This window comes from Gorilla gorilla, chromosome 9 (assembly GCF_029281585.2).
Source record: "Gorilla gorilla gorilla isolate KB3781 chromosome 9, NHGRI_mGorGor1-v2.1_pri, whole genome shotgun sequence".
NCBI classification, from domain to species: domain Eukaryota; kingdom Metazoa; phylum Chordata; class Mammalia; order Primates; family Hominidae; genus Gorilla; species Gorilla gorilla.
The window spans coordinates 127,110,514-127,127,441 of NC_073233.2; the positions used below are offsets into that span (position 1 = coordinate 127,110,514).

The 16,928-nt window shown below is 53.6% G+C and overlaps 1 protein-coding gene across 11 annotated transcripts; it reads left to right on the forward strand.

The window, feature by feature from the left end:
* The first annotated feature begins 1,261 nt into the window (after positions 1-1,261).
* Positions 1,262-16,570, forward strand: NLRX1 (NLR family member X1). Of its 11 annotated transcripts, none has more exons than XM_004052262.5 (10): positions 1,262-1,477; positions 3,904-4,021; positions 4,902-4,971; positions 5,449-5,537; positions 6,047-6,666; positions 7,021-7,842; positions 12,242-12,837; positions 13,721-13,807; positions 14,658-14,909; positions 15,672-16,570. In XM_004052262.5, the coding sequence occupies exons 2-10, from the start codon at positions 3,952-3,954 to the stop codon at positions 15,991-15,993; spliced, it is 2,928 nt and encodes a 975-aa protein (XP_004052310.2). In that variant the 5' UTR covers positions 1,262-1,477; positions 3,904-3,951; the 3' UTR covers positions 15,994-16,570. The 11 variants fall into 11 exon arrangements, with proteins under 11 accessions (XP_004052310.2, XP_004052311.2, XP_055211096.1 ...); XM_004052263.5 differs by having other exon boundaries at positions 1,262-1,450; XM_055355121.2 differs by having other exon boundaries at positions 1,265-1,598.
* The last annotated feature ends 358 nt before the right edge of the window (positions 16,571-16,928 follow it).

Consider the following 16,928-nt stretch of genomic DNA (forward strand, 5'->3'; position numbering starts at 1 on the left):
CAAAGTGCTAGGATTACAGGCATGAGCCACCATGCCTGGCCAATTTTTGTATTTTTAGTAGAGACGGGGGTTTCACCATGTTGGCCATGGTGACCAGTTTGAGCTGGTCCCAAACTCCTGGCCTCAGGAGATCTGCCCTCACCCCCAGCCTTCCAAAGTGCTGAGATTACAGGTGTGAGCCACCACGGCTGGCCCTCTGATTTATTTTTTCAGATCCAGTACAAATGTTACCTCCTCTGCACTCCCTTTTCCAGACTCTCCTAATGCCTTGCCTCTGCCACTGAAGTACATCATTTGTTTGTCTGTTTTTTATATTTTTATTTTCTATTTTCATTTTAAATAGAGACAGGGCCTCACTATGTCACCCAGGCTGGTCTCAAACTCCTGGTCTCAAGTGATCCTCCTGCCTCGGCCTTGAAGTACATCATTTGTAAATGTGGTAGTTGGTTCCATTAAAGTGAGGTGCCTGCCTTGCTCTGGTTGGCAGCCCAGGGCCTAGTGCTGGACCTGGCTTGTGGGGGTGAGGTGCTCAGTACTACCCAATACCACAGTACAACGAATGAACAAATGTCTAAATGAAACATCCACATTGTTTTCAGTAAGTCCTCTTCCTAGCCCTGCCCTGGAGAGCCTCTCTGTGGGTGCCCTAGCGCACAGCTCTGTTGTGTGAACATGGTACACTCATGCTTGCATACGAAGGCGTGCCCTGGCTGTGGGTGGTGGGTGGCTCCTCCTTCTGGGCTACGTGAGCCCAGGGTGTGGAAGTGTGTGGAAGTGTAAGGATAAGGGTGGGGGCTTTGGGAACTGGGAAGCCCCAGGGCTAGGCCATGAATGGGTGTCAGACCCGAAGAGCAGGTTGGGGTGCAAGCTGTCCTTCAGCCCCCATTCTTCCTTCTTTCTTAACCAAGGTTACCAGCGGCCACACACATAGGTCTGGGCTCTGAAGAGGACCAGATACATAAGGCAGAACCCAAGGAAGCCTTAGGCTCAGGTCTCTGCCTGAAGGTAGGCTGGGGAGGCGGAGAGGGACAGAGGGAAGAATCCCCTGGACACCGCGCCTCAGGGAGGCCCAGGGGTAAGGTAGGAAGACAGGCCCGGGATTTTGTTCTGGCTCATCCACTTCCTAACTGAATCAACCTGCACAAGTCATTTCACCCTTCTGAGCATCAGTTTCTTCATCTGTAAAATGGGCCTAACAAGCAGCCCAGCCTGAGAGGTGGTTAGTGAGGTCACTGGGTGTCACTGGCGCTTGGGAACCTGCAGAGGGCAGTACTAGCGGCAGTGCCCGCGGGGATGGAGGCAGGGAGGGGGGGCGATGGCGGGACGGGTGGCGCCGGAGTGCCAGCCCTGCGCCTGCTCCGGGGCACCAGGCCCCTCTCGCTGACCCCCTCGTCCCAGGACCCCGCAGGCCCGAGTGCCTGGGCTCGTCCTCTTTCGCGCCCGCTGCCAGGTGCCAGGACCGCGCAGGCGGGCGGAGGTGGGCAGGAAGCGCCACGCCGAGGAGCCGGGGACTCTGGGAGCTAGCAGGAGACGCCGGCGTCCGCCCAGCCGACCCCTCTGGGCCGCGGCCGACGGCTCCCGGAACTGGGCAGCCGCGGGTAAAGGCCTAGCGGGCTTGATAACCCCTGCGCCCTGGCTGGGAGGCCGCGCTGAGCGGGGGGCAGGGCGGGCCGGGGGAGGAGGCTGTGCAAGGGCCGCGGGGAGATCCCGGCCGAGAACGAGAGGGACGGAGCTGGGCGCTGAATGGCGGGCGTTCTGGCAAGTCTCCCCCTGCGTTCCCGAGGCCACCCGAAAGTAGGAGAGCTGTTTGGGACCCAGTTTGGTGGAGGAGCTCTGGACCTGTAGGAACACCACCCCTGTACGTTTCCTGCAGTGCCCCCTCCTTTTCTCATTGCCCTGGAGACCTGGGTGATCACCGGAGAACTGCCCTCGGCCCCGCAAGTCCCGTCTAGACTCAGTGGCCCTAGATCCGAGGTTAAACCGGAACCTAGGCTTTCTCAGGCTTCTGGAGCCCTCTCTTAACCCTTCCCCAGCCCCTGGGACGGGCCAGCACCCAGCCAGCTCCTCCGCTGGTTGGCCCTGCTAAGGCAGGTGGCCCAATGCAGCCAGTTCTCCTTAAGCGTGCCCTGCTCAAGAAACCCCCATCTCAGTGGAGGAGACCAGGTGCCAAATAGGGGCACATTCCATTTAAGCGAGTTCAGAGGCCTCAGAAAAGACTTCCCAGGGACGGAGACTTTTGAGCAGGATCTTAAAAGATTGGTTGGGGCCCGAGTGGTGGCTCGCGCCTGCAGTCCCCGCACTTTGGGAGGCCAAGGCGGGCGGATCACTTGAGCCCAGGAGTTCGAGACCACCCTGGGCAACAATGGTGAAAACCCCGTCTCTACAAAAACCAAAACCAAAAATTAGCCAGGTGTGGTGGCACACCACTTTAGTCCTAGCTACTCAGGAGGCTGAAGCAGGAGGATGGCTTGAGCCCAGGAGGTAGAGGTTGCTGTGAGCTGAGATCATACCACTGCACTCCAGCCTGGGCAACAGAGCGAGAGACCCTGTCTCAGGAAAAAAAAAAAAAAAAAAAAAAAAGATTGGTTGGGACTCTAACAGAGGAGAAAGGTCATTCCAAACTGAGAAGAGTGTATGAACAAATTGAAGACAGCAAGAGCAAGAATCCGGTGAGCCTGGGGTATAAGGCACAGGCTGGGACAAACTCAGAAAAATAGCTTGTGGGAGCCCAGTGTTTGGACTCTATAAGTAACCTCGGACTTTCGGGAGGTGCTTGGTGCTTGGGGTGAGGGATTAGAATGGGATGAGACTGAAGGCAGAAAGGCTGTTGAGGAGATCGGGTCCAATAAATGCTGGTCGGGGCAGCAACTGGCTGGCAAAGCAGTGGGGAGGAATTGCTAGGACTCTTCACACTGCCTAAAGGAGCAAGGGAAGAAAGATTTGAAGACAGAGGTCAGGTTTCTAATGTAAGGCGTGGGTGGGAAGATTTGCAGCAAGGTAAATGACAAGAGGAGGGGAATGATGAGTTCAGTTTTACATGGGAGAAGTTTGAAGCAGTGGCAGGTTGTCCATCTGGAGATGTCAAGTGAGAAGTTCATTGATTTATTTATTATTTATGTCAGCCTCAAAGGCTGCTTACATAAAAGTCACAGAGAACATAAAATGATAAAGCCATTAAAACTCAGCTAAAAGGATCTGATATCTGCGGAAGAAAGGCAGAGTGGGGTGGATAATTATTACTGGAAAATCTAGGCACAGAAAAGCCACTGAAAATGAACACAGGACTCCTATCTGAGCTTGCTGGTGGCCAAGAAGGAAAAAGGACACCTAAATAAAGCAGTTTACCAGGGTGGAACTCAGGGAAAGGTGTTCGTGAAGCTTCAGGGGAGAGGCAAGACGTGGTAGGAAGGCCAGGTGTGATGGCTCACACTTGTAATCCCAGCACTTTGCAAGGCCAAGGCAGGCAGATTACCTGAGGTCAGAAGTTTGAGACCAGCTTAACCAACATGGTAAACCCCGTCTCTACTAAAAATACAAAAATTAGCCCAGTGTGGTGGTGGGCGCCTGTAATCCCAGCTACTTGGGAGGCTGAGGCAGGAGAATTGCTTGAGCCCGGGAGGCATAGGCTTCAATGAGCCACAATCATGCCTGGGCAACAGAGGGGCACTCCATCTCTAAAAAGAAAAAAGAAAAAAAAAGGTGGTAGGCGATAAAATGGGATTCCTCAAGCTGGAGTTTGGGAGAGGGACGAGAGCTGAAAACCAGGCCAGGGCTTCAGCAGGGCCAACATTTGAGGAAGGGCTGATCCTCTCCTGGGAGGAAGGTCCCTCCTTGGCTGGAATGGGGTTAGGGGTGCAGGGGAGGAGTGGTGGCAGTGATCCATTCATACCATTCTTCTTGCAGGACAGAAGTCGGTCCTAGGCCCCCCAGGCTCTGACCTTCTTTCCCAGGATGAGGTGGGGCCACCATTTGCCCAGGGCCTCTTGGGGCTCTGGTTTTAGAAGAGCACTCCAGCGACCAGGTGAGCAGGAAGCAGGGGTTTCTGTTTTTACCTCTTTCTTGCTTTCCAGGGTCCACATGATGCCTCCAAGACAGCAGGGATCCAGACACCAGGTGCACTAGTCTCAGCTCCGTGGTTCTCTAGCTGTTGACCTTGAGCATGTCGCTTCACCTTCCTCAGCTGCCTTTTTCCCATCCTAAAATAAGGGAGTTGGACTTGGCCAGGTGCGGTGGCTCATGCCTGTAATCCTAGCACTTTGGGAGGCCGAGGCAGGCGGATCACAAGATCAGGAGTTTGAGACCAGCCTGGCAACATGGTGAAACCCTGTCTCTATTAAAACTACAAAAAAAAATTAGCCAGGCGTAGTGGTGCACACCTGTAATCCCAGCTAGTTGGGAGGCTGAGGCAGGAGAATCATTTGAACCGGGAGGCAGAAGTTGCAGTGAGCTGAGATCGCACCATTGCACTCCAGCCTGGACAATAGAGTAAGACTCTGTCTCAAAAAAAAAAAAAAAGAGTTGGACTAGATCATCTTCGAGAGTCTCTTGTAGCTACATAAGTCTAGGAACTTGTCTGATTTTACTTTACATACAACAGAGATTTATTGAGTGCCTGCCGTACCGCAGACCTGGTGTTAAGTTCTAAGTAAATAATTGTGAACAAAAACAGACGTAAGGGGGACAAAAAAATTTTAAAACACCCAAATGTGATCCCTCTCATGGAGGAGAAAGGAATGAATGTTAATCGAATAATCACACAATGAAATATAAAATTGCAAAATAACTGCTGCAAAGGGGCAGTACGTGCTGCTATGAGAGCAAATACTGGGGGGTTTGATGTAGACATGGGTTCTGTGTATTGCATGGGATCTGCAGATGCTATTTCTTCCTTCTCTCTGTAGATGATCGTATCCCCTTCCTGATCCACTGGAGTTGGCCCCTTCAAGGGGAGCATCCCTTTGGGCCCCCTAGGTGAGGCCTGGGTGTCATACCTTAGGACTAGTCTGGGCACAACAGAGCAGACTGGGAAGGGTCAGGACTTGGGGCTAGCTTGATCTCTTGGGGACCTTGGGGAGGGGCTTGGTCCTTTGGGGGTGGGAGGATACAGTGGCAGCTCCAAGGCCTGAGAGGAAGTTGGCTTAGATCATCTGGGGTAGAAGGCATAGTAGTCAGTGGAGGGAGGACCCTGTGGGAAGTGGGTGGAGCCTCACATGGCCAGCCTGAGTTCCAGGCGGGCAGTCAGCAGTGGGGTCTGGAGGGCTAGGGCTAAGGCCTCAGCACCTGGGAAGGGTGTGAGAGTCAGACAAGCCTCTAAACTTGGGGGTCCAGTGTGGGGCCTGTATCTCAGGAAACCAGAAGTCTAGCAGTGCAGATAGGCTTGGACCCAGAGCCTGTGAAGGGGCTGATCCAAGATACAAGTCCCAGCTCATCCCCTCTCCTTGTTCCCAGGGCCTTTATACGCCACCACGGAAGCTCGGCAGATAGTGCTCCCCCATCCGGGAGGCATGGACGGCTGTTCCCCAGCGCCTCTGCAACTGGTAAAGGGACTAGCTGGGACTCTGGTCGGGGCGTGTGGTGGGGAGATGGGGCTGGAAGGAGAAGCAGGGTGAGGGAGGCATAGAGGATCCACTGCCATCTTCCATCGGTGGTCCCTCCTCCTCTCTCTCCCTCCCTCCCATCCGTCTATGTATCCCTTCCTGCAATACTCTTGCAATGCACACTTATATGTACAAAGCACTAGGAGAGCCATACCATCCCTATGCTCAACAAAGTTGGGTCAAGCAGGTTAAGACGGCACATAGGTCACTGTGAAACCAGTCGGTCCAGGCTCAGCATTACTTGTCCAGTGGCTTCCCACTTTCTGACATAGGGGTTCCAGACTTTCTGGACAGTCTATATTTTCTCAGGGAGTCTTGTGTGCCCACCATTGTGGGCCCCAGCATCTATGCCGTGATGTCCCAGCCTGACCTCACCACCGCCCTGATTGGCCCTAAGCTACATCTCCAGGCCCCTTTCCCTGACACATTTCCCTTATCTTCCCACTCAGAAGCTATACAGCGGCACCGCCGGAACCTGGCTGAGTGGTTCAGCCGGCTGCCCAGGGAGGAGCGCCAGTTTGGCCCGACCTTTGCCCTAGACACGGTCCACGTTGACCCTGTGATCCGCGAGAGTACCCCTGATGAGCTACTTCGCCCACCCGCGGAGCTGGCCCTGGAGCATCAGCCACCCCAGGCCGGGCTCCCCCAACTGGCCCTGTCTCAGCTCTTTAACCTGGATGCCTGTGGGCGCCGGGTGCAGACAGTGGTGCTGTATGGGACAGTGGGCACAGGCAAGAGCACGCTGGTGCGCAAGATGGTTCTGGACTGGTGTTATGGGCGGCTGCCGGCCTTCGAGCTGCTCATCCCCTTCTCCTGTGAGGACCTGTCATCCCTGGGCCCTGCCCCAGCCTCCCTGTGCCAACTTGTGGCCCAGCGCTACACGCCCCTGAAGGAGGTTCTGCCCCTGATGGCTGCTGCTGGGTCCCACCTCCTCTTTGTGCTCCATGGCTTAGAGCATCTCAACCTTGACTTCCGGCTGGCAGGCACGGGACTTTGTAGTGACCCGGAGGAACCGCAGGAACCAGCTGCTATCATCGTCAACCTGCTGCGCAAATACATGCTGCCTCAGGTGGGTGGCCCTTTACCCCAGGTTATCACTGCTGCCCGTTGACTCGCCCCCTAGGTCCTGGGTTACTTTAACTCCTGGTCCCTTCACTTCCCAGTGGTGCGACCCTGAGCAAGTCAGTAACTTCCCCAGCCTTCTGTTCCTTTCTTTTTGAGTTGCTCTGATCAAATGGGATACTGCACATAATATTAGCACAGCGGCCTGGATCACAGCAGGTGTTCAGTAATTGCTAGTTATAACTGTTATCCTCATCGATGTCTTCATCCTTGGACACTCCGTCTTCAGGGGTCCCCTGGGAATAGAGGCAGTCAACAGGACACTAAGGTCTTTCTTAACTCTCAACCATGCTCTTCCCAGGCCAGCATTCTGGTGACCACTCGGCCCTCTGCCATTGGCCGTATCCCCAGCAAGTACGTGGGCCGCTATGGTGAGATCTGTGGTTTCTCTGATACCAACCTGCAGAAGCTCTACTTCCAGCTCCGCCTCAACCAGCCGGACTGCGGGTATGCCGTTGGCGGTTCAGGTGTCTCTGCCACACCAGCTCAGCGTGACCACCTGGTGCAGATGCTCTCCCGGAACCTGGAGGGGCACCACCAGATAGCCGCTGCCTGCTTCCTGCCGTCCTATTGCTGGCTCGTTTGTGCCACCTTGCACTTCCTGCATGCCCCCACGCCTGCTGGGCAGACCCTTACAAGCATCTATACCAGCTTCCTGCGCCTCAACTTCAGCGGGGAAACCCTGGACAGCACTGACCCCTCCAATTTGTCCCTGATGGCCTATGCAGCCCGAACCATGGGCAAGTTGGCCTATGAGGGGGTGTCCTCCCGCAAGACCTACTTCTCTGAAGAGGATGTCTGTGGCTGCCTGGAGGCTGGCATCAGGACGGAGGAGGAGTTTCAGCTGCTGCACATCTTCCGCCGGGATGCCCTGAGGTTTTTCCTGGCCCCATGTGTGGAGCCAGGGCGTGCAGGCACCTTCGTGTTCACCGTGCCCGCCATGCAGGAATACCTGGCTGCCCTCTACATTGTGCTGGGTTTGCGCAAGACGACCCTGCAAAAGGTGGGCAAGGAAGTGGCTGAGCTCGTGGGCCGTGTTGGGGAGGACGTCAGCCTGGTACTGGGCATCATGGCCAAGCTGCTGCCTCTGCGGGCTCTGCCTCTGCTCTTCAACCTGATCAAGGTAACATCCCTGAGACCCCCCAACCTGCTCCTTCCCTCCCCAGCACCCCAAGCCGCCCACGCCCCCACATGGTTGCCTGTTCACCCCTTGCTCCTTTCCCAGCAGGAAACTGCTGCTTGCTGCAAAGGTATGAATCTTCTCCCTGGATCTGGTTTCAGCTCTGGGCATTTTGGCTTTTAGTGGGATTGCAGAGAGAGAAGCCACAAGGCTGGGGAAGGCTTGGTGGCTGGGGAAGGGAATCTGGGGACGTGGGGACTTTAATAATAATGCTACATGGATTCCTAAAAATGGTTTCCTTTTTGTGTCTTTCCTCCTAGGAGGCAGGCCTATCCTCTGCTTTGCAGGTCCAGAAACTCGATTGTGTCTGTTCCTCCAGAGGTGATTAGGCTCTGAGAGTGATGACTCATCCTAACTAAATCACCAGAGACGGGTTTATAAAGCAGATGCCATTTTATTCATTTATACTAGGAAGATAAATGGCATTGGTAATTGGCTTAGGGGAGTCATCATGAGGGCAGGTCCACTCCAGAAACCAAATTACAGACCTGAGGACTGTGCTGTGAGTGGCACAGCTGAGCGAGGTCTTTGAGGGCTGGAAGGAGCCACTCTGTGTGATGTGTGCCAGGCGCGTTATCAGTGTTCATCGTTTTGTTTTTCACATCACTCCTGGAAAGGAAATACTATTATGATCCCTCTTATAGATGAATAAACTGAGGCTCAGAGAGGTAAAGTAACTTGTCCAAGATCACTCAAATAGTAAGTTTAAAAGCCCAGGGCTTTGTGATTCTGAATCCTGTGCTCTTTCTGCCAAACTATACTGGTGCATTACGGATATTTCTGTCGAGCTGTGGGACCTTGCTAGGTAACCTTTGTTTTCTCTAGGAATGTTTCAGCAACCCATTTTGAGGAGGCAGAGTGCTGGTTAGTGCTGGCAGAATTTCAACACTTTTTAAAAATTTAAATGTATTTTTATTTTTATCTTTTGAGACAGAGTCTTACTCTGTTGCCTAGGCCTAGAGTGCAGTGGTGCAGTCATAGCTCACTGCAGCTTCGACCTTCTGGGCTCAAGCAATCCTCCCACCTCAACTTCACTGAGTAGCTGGGACCTCAGGCATGTGCCACCATCCCCAGCTAATTTTTAAAATTTTAATTTTGTAGCCGGGTGCAGTGGCTCACGCCTGTAATCCCAGCACTTTGGGAGGCGAGGCAGGTGGATCACCTGAGGTCAGGAGTTTGAGACCAGCCTGGTCAACATGGTTAACCAAGTGTGGTGCCGGGTGCCTGTAATCCCAGCTACTTGGGAGGCTGAGATGGGAGAATTGCTTGAGCCTGGGAGGCAGAGTTTGCAGTGAGCCGAGATTGCGCCACTGCACTCCAGCCTGAGCAACAGAGACTCCCTCTCAAAAATAAAAAAAAATTAAAAAATTAAATTAAATTAAAAAATAAAAAAATTTTAATTTTGTAGAGATGGGGTCTCACTAGTGATCCTCTCACTTTGGCCTCCCAAAGTGCTGGGCTACAGGTGTGAACCACTGTGCCCAGCCAACTTTTTATTTTTATAGGCACCAAAGCATAAGGGCTAAGAACAGAGATTTGGTAACTCAGCTATTTGAGTTCAAATCCAGGCTCTGCTACTTATTAGCTGTGAGACTTTGGACAGGTTACTTAGTTCTGTGCCTCAGATTCCTTATCTGTGAAATGGAGATAATACTAGAACTTATATCACTGGCCTAATATGAAGATGAAATGAACTCCTCAGGGTCTAGGGCATGGTAAGTGCTATTTAATTGTTTTTTGTTTGTTTGTTTTTGTGAGATGGAGTCTCGCTCTGTCGCCCAGGCTGGAGTGCAGTGGCACCATCTCTGCTCACTGCAACCTCCACCTCCCGGATTTAAGTGATTCTCCCAGCTCAGCCTCCCAAGTAGCTGGGACTACAGGCACCTGCCACCATGCCCGGCTTATTTTTGTATTTTTAGTAGAGACAGGGTTTCTCCATGTTGTCCAGACTGGTCTTGAACTCCTGACCTCAGGTGATCCACCCACCTCAGCCTCCCAAAGTGCTGGGATTACAGGAGTGAGCCACCACGCCTGGCCTATGCTGTTTAATTGTTTGTCACACATAGAAACAGACTTAGTTCGAGACCAGCCTGGCCAACATGGTGAAACCCCATCTCTACTAAAAATACAAAAATTAGCCGGGTGTGGTGGCACGTGTCTGTAATCCCAGCTACTCGGGAGGCTGAGGCAGGAGAATCTCTTGAGCCCAGGAAATGGAGGTTGCAGTGAGCTGAGATCGCGCCACTGTACTCCAGCCTGGGTGACAGAGCGAGACTCTGTCTCACAAAAAAAAAAGAAAAAAGAAAGAAACAAAGAAACAGGCTCGGGCAGCCCACCCCTTCTCACACCATCACCTCCGACAGGAGGTCACAGCTGCTGCTGAGGCCATCCCCGCCTTGAGGATGTGCCTGCCGGACCTGAGTTGCAACGAGAGGCTTCAGTCTCCCGAGGGGATTCAGAAAGCCCCCAGTTATTGAAAACCCAGCAGAATTGTCAGCCCTGCACCCCCAAGCCCTCTTGGAGGGAGGGTTGCCCTGGCAGAGCACTGAGCCCATCTGTTTATTCACCATCCTGTGGATTCAGCTTCACAGGGTGACATATTCTGTCACAGGTTAGTGTTGGAGAAGGGGCACTATCACCTCTATGAGAGTAACCTCACATATAAACATGAAAACAAGCCAGGTGCAGTGGTGCATACTTGTAGTCACAGCTGTCAGGAGGCCAAAGCAGGAGGATCGCTTGAGCCTAAGAGTTAAAGGCTACAGTGAGCTATGATCACACCACTGCACTCCAGCCTAGGTGACACAGCAAGACTCTGTCTCTAAACAAATAAAAATTAAAACATTAAAAAGTAAAAAACACCCAGATGTTAAAGGACGTGCCACAAAACAACGTCATGGTTTGTTGCCAGAGGAATGACCCTTCTTCCCTTTCAGAACCATTGCAGGGATGGGGGAAGATATCACAAACCCCCAACATTTATTTCTTTGTCAGATATTTGAGTGCCTGCTGTGTGCCAGGCAATGTGTTAGAATCTGAGGAAATGTCAGTTAACAAAACTACAGGTTTCTGCCCTTTCTGATCTAGTCTGAGCTCCTCTCCCAGAAGGAAACTGCTACTTCCTGCACAGTTTGAGCACAAAAATATCAGTGTAACCATATAAGGAAAAATTACGGCAAATGCCTGGGAAGAAGGAGCCCCAGATGCCATGAAAGTGTATAGTGGGGGAACTGGTCTGCGGGGTCAGGAGAGCCTCTTTGTGGAAGGGCATGTCGTCTGACCCTTGTAGCATTAGCCAAAGGAAGAAGCTAGGGGAGGGGAAATGCCCCAAGAAAGGGCAGCACCCTGGAGGTTTTTTTTTTTTTTTCTCTTGAGACAGGGTCTTGCTCTTGCCCAGGCTGGAGTTCAGTGGTGTGATCTCAGCTCACTGCATCCCCGACCTCCAGTGCTCAAGGGACTACAGTCACATGCCACCATGCCTGGCTAATTTATTTTTAATTAAGAAAAATTTTTTAATAGAGATGGCGTCTTGCTACATTGCCCAGGCTGGTCTAGAACTCCTGGGCTCAAGTGATCCCCCCACCTCGGCCTCCCTAAGTGCTGGGATTACGGACATAAGCCACTGCACCCGGCCTATGGAGGCTTTGAAGGAGGAAAAACCTTGGCACTGTTAAGATGAAAAAAGCCGAAAGGGCAGGAGCATAGCGAGTGGGGCCAAGAGGCTTGTGATGAAGGCATCGTAGTCGGCAGGGCCCAGATCACACAGGCCCTTAAAGCAGTAGGAACTGCATGTTGAAGATGGTGATGTATTTTTGATACCTAGCCCGGTCCCAAACTAAGTGTGTAATACATGCTAATTCCTTCTCACCACCTCCTGGGTTTGAAAATGTATCAGGGTGTTTGGGAAAGAGAAAGAAGTTCCTAATGTCTGCAGCACATGAGACAGGTGTTGAGAGATGACCCTGGAAAGGTCAAATTAGGGCCAAATTATGAAAAGTTTTGGGCCAGGTGCAGTGGCTTATGCCTATAATCCTAGCACTTTGGGGGGCCTAGGCTAGGGAGCCCAGGAGTTCAAGACCAGCTTAGGTGACACAGCAAGACCCCATCTCTAGTTTTAAGAAACGTTTCATATTCCAGGCTAAATGTTTGGAGTTTGCTACATAGGCAGTAGGGAGCCATGGAAGGTGTCACAGCGGGGGAGTAGCATGATCAGACAAATTATGCTAAGTTCAAGGGGAGATCACAGGGCTGGAGCAGTCATGGGGGTGTACCTTAAGCTGAACCTTGAAGGCTGACCAGGCACATGGAAGGCCACAGTGACCCTCCCCTGCTTCTTTTTCAGGTGGTTCCACGAGTGTTTGGACGCATGGTGGGTAAAAGCCGGGAGGCGGTGGCTCAGGCCATGGTGCTGGAGATGTTTCGAGAGGAGGACTACTACAACGATGATGTTCTGGACCAGATGGGCGCCAGTATCCTGGGTGTGGAGGGCCCCCGGCGCCACCCAGATGAGCCCCCTGAGGATGAAGTCTTCGAGCTCTTCCCCATGTTCATGGGGGGGCTTCTCTCTGCCCACAACCGAGCTGTGCTAGCTCAGCTTGGCTGCCCCATCAAGAACCTGGATGCCCTGGAGAATGCCCAGGCCATCAAGAAGAAGCTGGGCAAGCTGGGCCGGCAGGCGCTGCCCCCCTCAGAGCTCCTTGACCACCTCTTCTTCCACTATGAGTTCCAGAACCAGCGCTTCTCCGCTGAGGTGCTCAGCTCCCTGCGTCAGCTCAACCTGGCAGGTGTGCGCATGACACCCGTCAAGTGCACAGTGGTGGCGGCTGTGCTGGGCAGCGGAAGGCATGCCCTGGATGAGGTGAACTTGGCCTCCTGCCAGCTAGATCCTGCTGGGCTGCACACACTCATGCCTGTCTTCCTGCGTGCCCGGAAGCTGGGGTGAGGACCTATCCTCATGCACAGGCATGAAGAGGGAAGAGGGTTGGAGGTGAAGAAGTGGGAAAAGAAAGTGCCAGGGAAACCAGAGGTACCGATGAGTGACCAGAAGGTGGGATGAAGAAGTCTAGTTTAGGGGCCGGGAGCAGTGGCTCACACCTGTAATCCCAGCACTTTGGGAGCCCAAGGCGGGCGTATCACCTGAGGTCAGGAGTTCGAGACCAGCCTCAACATGGAGAAACCCTGTCTCTACTAAAAATACAAAATTAGCCAGGCATGGTGGTGCATGCCTGTAATCCCAGCTACTTGGGAGGCTGAGGCAGGAGAATTGCTTGAACCTGGGAGGCGGAGGTTGCGGTGAGCCGAGATCATGCCATCGCACTCCAGCCTGGGCAACAACAGCGAAACTCCATCTCAAAAAAAAAAAAAAAAAAGTTAGTTTGGGTGGAGGTGACAGGAGCAACAGAAGGGAGGAGCCAGGCATGGTGGCTCCTGCCTGTAATCCCACTGCTTTGGGAGGCCAAGGCGGAAGCATCACTTGAGCCTAATAGTCTGAGACCATCCTGGGCAACATAGCAAGACCCTGTCTCTACAAAAAATTAAAAAATTAGTCAGGTGTGGTGGCACGTAGCTATCATCCCAGCTACTCGGGAGGCTGAGGTGGGAGGATTGCTTGAGCCCAGGAGTCTGAGGCTGCAGTGAGTTGTGATCATGCCATTGTGCTCCAACCTGGGCAACAGAGTGAGACCCTGTCTCTCAAAAAAGGGGAAGCAGGTATAGATTCCCAGAGGCAGGCTGATGAAAAAAAGGCATGGTAGATGGACAGACTGCCTGCTGAATTCCCTCCCTGGTCTCTCACCTCCCCTCTGGCCACCTTCTGCTCCAGCTTGCAACTCAACAGCCTGGGCCCTGAGGCCTGCAAGGACCTCCGAGACCTGTTGCTGCATGACCAGTGCCAAATTACCACACTGCGGTGAGTGACCTGGGAGTGGGGCATCCTGGTGGCCAGCTAAGGTCAAGGGTGAGCTCCCTGCTTCCTGACATACTTGGCACAGACCCACCCAAGGGATAGTAAATGGAGGAGAGTCTAGGCCCTGACCTGTCCCTTCCACTTCCCCCAGGTCCACTGCAAGCAGCAGGGCAGCAGGGAAAGATGCCACCTGTAATGGGTGCTAAGAAACTTCTCACGTGGCTAAAATCAGCCTGGGGGAGGTGGGGAGAGAGGGTGGAATAATACCTAGGCCGGTTGCCTGGTAACAGTGCCACTGATCCCCTTCCAGGATTTTTCCTGCAGCCTTCCGAGGAGGACCCTAATGCTGGGCACTCAGTAGACACCCCTTAAGTGTTGACTGATATGTGGGGAACCTGAGCGCCTGGGTTCCCAGTTTCTGATTGGTGTAAGGGGAGGCAAATGAGGAGAGAAAAAGGAAGAGCAGGGAGAAGGATAGGGGAGTCAGAGGGGAGGGAGAAGCAGAGGCTGTGGAGGGGGTGAAAAAGGCAGAAGAAGGGAAACAGAAATGGTGAAAAGGAAGGGAATAAATAAGAAGGGAGTCAGGGGAAGAGGGAAGGAAAGGCCAGCTCCCCTACTCTGACTCCTCTGCCAGGCGCCACACCCCCTATTGCTCCAGCCTTTCTCCTGGGCCTGCATTTCTATGTCCAGGTTCCTCTTGCCCCATGCAGGGCCCTCTTTGGCCCAAGTCCTGACACCCAGCACAGGGCTGCCCCATCAGGGCTGCCCCATCAAGGCTGCCAGTACCACCCCCAACCTTGCCTCCCCCTCCTCTCAATGAGCCCTCATAACCTTGGGTTGCACGTGGCTGTAGGCTGTCCAACAACCCGCTGACGGCGGCAGGTGTTGCCGTGCTAATGGAGGGGCTGGCAGGAAACACCTCAGTGACGCACCTGTCCCTGCTGCACACGGGCCTTGGGGACGAAGGCCTGGAGCTGCTGGCTGCCCAGCTGGACCGCAACCGGCAGCTGCAGGAGCTGAACGTGGCTTACAACGGTGCTGGTGACACAGCGGCCCTGGCCCTGGCCAGAGCTGCCCGGGAGCACCCTTCCCTGGAACTGCTACAGTGAGTCCTGTCCCTGGTCCCATTGCCCCCAGCCCTTCAGACTACTTCCCCCTCTCGACTGTGCTCCTCCAATCCTAGGGAGTGCTTCTGGGCTTGGGCCTGGTGCCTGTCCTCTATTCCTGGTTTCTGACTGATCCCTGTCAACCTAGCTCTGAGCCAACCCACCCCCTCTGTGACTGGCGCTTAAACTGCACCAATTCCCTACCACCATTTCTCCTAAAGGCCTACTGTCTCTGGTCCCACTGAATTCTAGTATCAGGGTCGGCTGTGGTGGCTCACGTCTGTAATCCCAGCACTTCGGGGGGCCAAGGCGGGCACATCACCTGAGGTCAGGAGTTCAAGACCAGTCTGGCCAACATGGTGAAACCCCGTTTCTACTAAAAATACAAAAATTATCTGGGTGTGGTGGTGCGCACCTATAATCCCAGCTACTTGGGAGGCTGAGGCAGGAGAATCACCTGAACCCAGCAGGTGGAGGTTGCAGTAAGCCGAGATCATGCCACTGCACTCCAGCCTGGGTGACAGAGCAAGACTCCATCTCAAAAAAAACAAAAACAAAAACAAAAACAAAAAAAAGAATTTTAGTATTAGTCCCTGCCTCCCACTGGCCAGCAGCCTCCACCTCTGGCTCATTGCAGTTACCTGATCGCACTCTGCAGCTAGGAGATGAGTTGTGAGACCCCCTGACTTTCCGTCCATCTACCCTCGGGCCCTCCTTTTCAGAGCTCTACTGAATGGCATCGACTTTCTCTCTCCTGCCAGCCTCTACTTCAATGAGCTGAGCTCAGAGGGCCGCCAGGTCTTGCGAGACTTGGGGGGTGCTGCTGAAGGTGGTGCCCGGGTGGTGGTGTCACTGACAGAGGGGACGGCGGTGTCGGAATACTGGTCAGTGATCCTCAGTGAAGTCCAGCGGAACCTCAATAGCTGGGATCGGGCCCGGGTTCAGCGACACCTTGAGCTCCTCCTGCGGGATCTGGAAGATAGCCGGGGTGCCACCCTTAATCCTTGGCGCAAGGCCCAGCTGCTGCGAGTGGAGGGCGAGGTCAGGGCCCTCCTGGAGCAGCTGGGAAGCTCTGGAAGCTGAGACACTGGCGGCAGGCACCTAGCTATGTGACCACTGGCCCTAAACCTTTTCCCTCTGTGGCCTCCTGGCTTGCACTGCTCCCTCTAGAAAGATTCCTTCAGGTCTGGAGGCAGAGGAATGGGCACAGCTGAGCCAGTTGCCCTCCTAGGGCATGTTTGACCAGGACTGAGTCTGGAATCTCCAAGTTAAAGATGGTGAATTGATGCTTCGGGCTTGGAGATGGAACGTGCCTCCTCTCCATTCAGCTAGAAGGACCAAAGCATGTGGCATTTGGATGGCCAGAGTGCCCTGAAGCACCACTACCAACCTTGCCTCCCCCTCCTCTCAAAGAGCCTCTGATTGTGCCACCAATGGGCTCACATCTTATGTCTGCCATGCCAGGGGTGTCGCCATCCAGATGTGTTGGAAGCTTCCCCTCCTGCCTTATGCTCACCTGTGGACACTGAGGATGCCCTCACATTGGTGCTTTCTCCTCATCCTCATGCCCCCTTTGCCACAATGGTATGATGGCTTGGTAGCCCCTCAAGGCAGATGCACCTGACTTGCTGCTATTAAAAAGCCGTGTGCCTTCTACCAATTGTGGCCTCTTCTTTACTGCCTGGTGCTTCCAAGAAAGGGCACTGTTCTTGGTCTTTCTGGTTAAACTACCAACCATGATCTATTGCAAGTGGTTCTTGGGCACTAGGTTCAGAGGCAGTGTAGGCTGGAAGGGCCCATGAACAAGATATTGGCATGGGGGTTGGCCATGCTGGGCTGTATTAGTCTGATCTCACGCTGCTAATAAAGACATACCCAAGACAGGGTAAGTAATTTATAAAGGAGGCCGGGCATGGTGACTCACGCCCGTAATCCCAGCACTTTGGGAGGCCGAGGTGAGCGGGTCACCTGAGGTCAGGAGTTTGAGACCAGCCTGACCGACATGGATAAACCTCGTC

Excerpts from the sequence above, each read along its gene's own strand:
- NLRX1 (XM_055355118.2), top strand. The coding sequence starts at position 3,952 with ATGAGGTGGGGCCACCATTTGCCCAGGGCCTCTTGGGGCTCTGGTTTT. Across the intron at positions 5,538-6,046 it reads CCCCAGCGCCTCTGCAACTG|AAGCTATACAGCGGCACCGC; the intron begins GTAAAGGGACTA and ends CTTCCCACTCAG. Across the intron at positions 14,910-15,632 it reads CCTTCCCTGGAACTGCTACA|AGCTCTACTGAATGGCATCG; the intron begins GTGAGTCCTGTC and ends CCTCCTTTTCAG.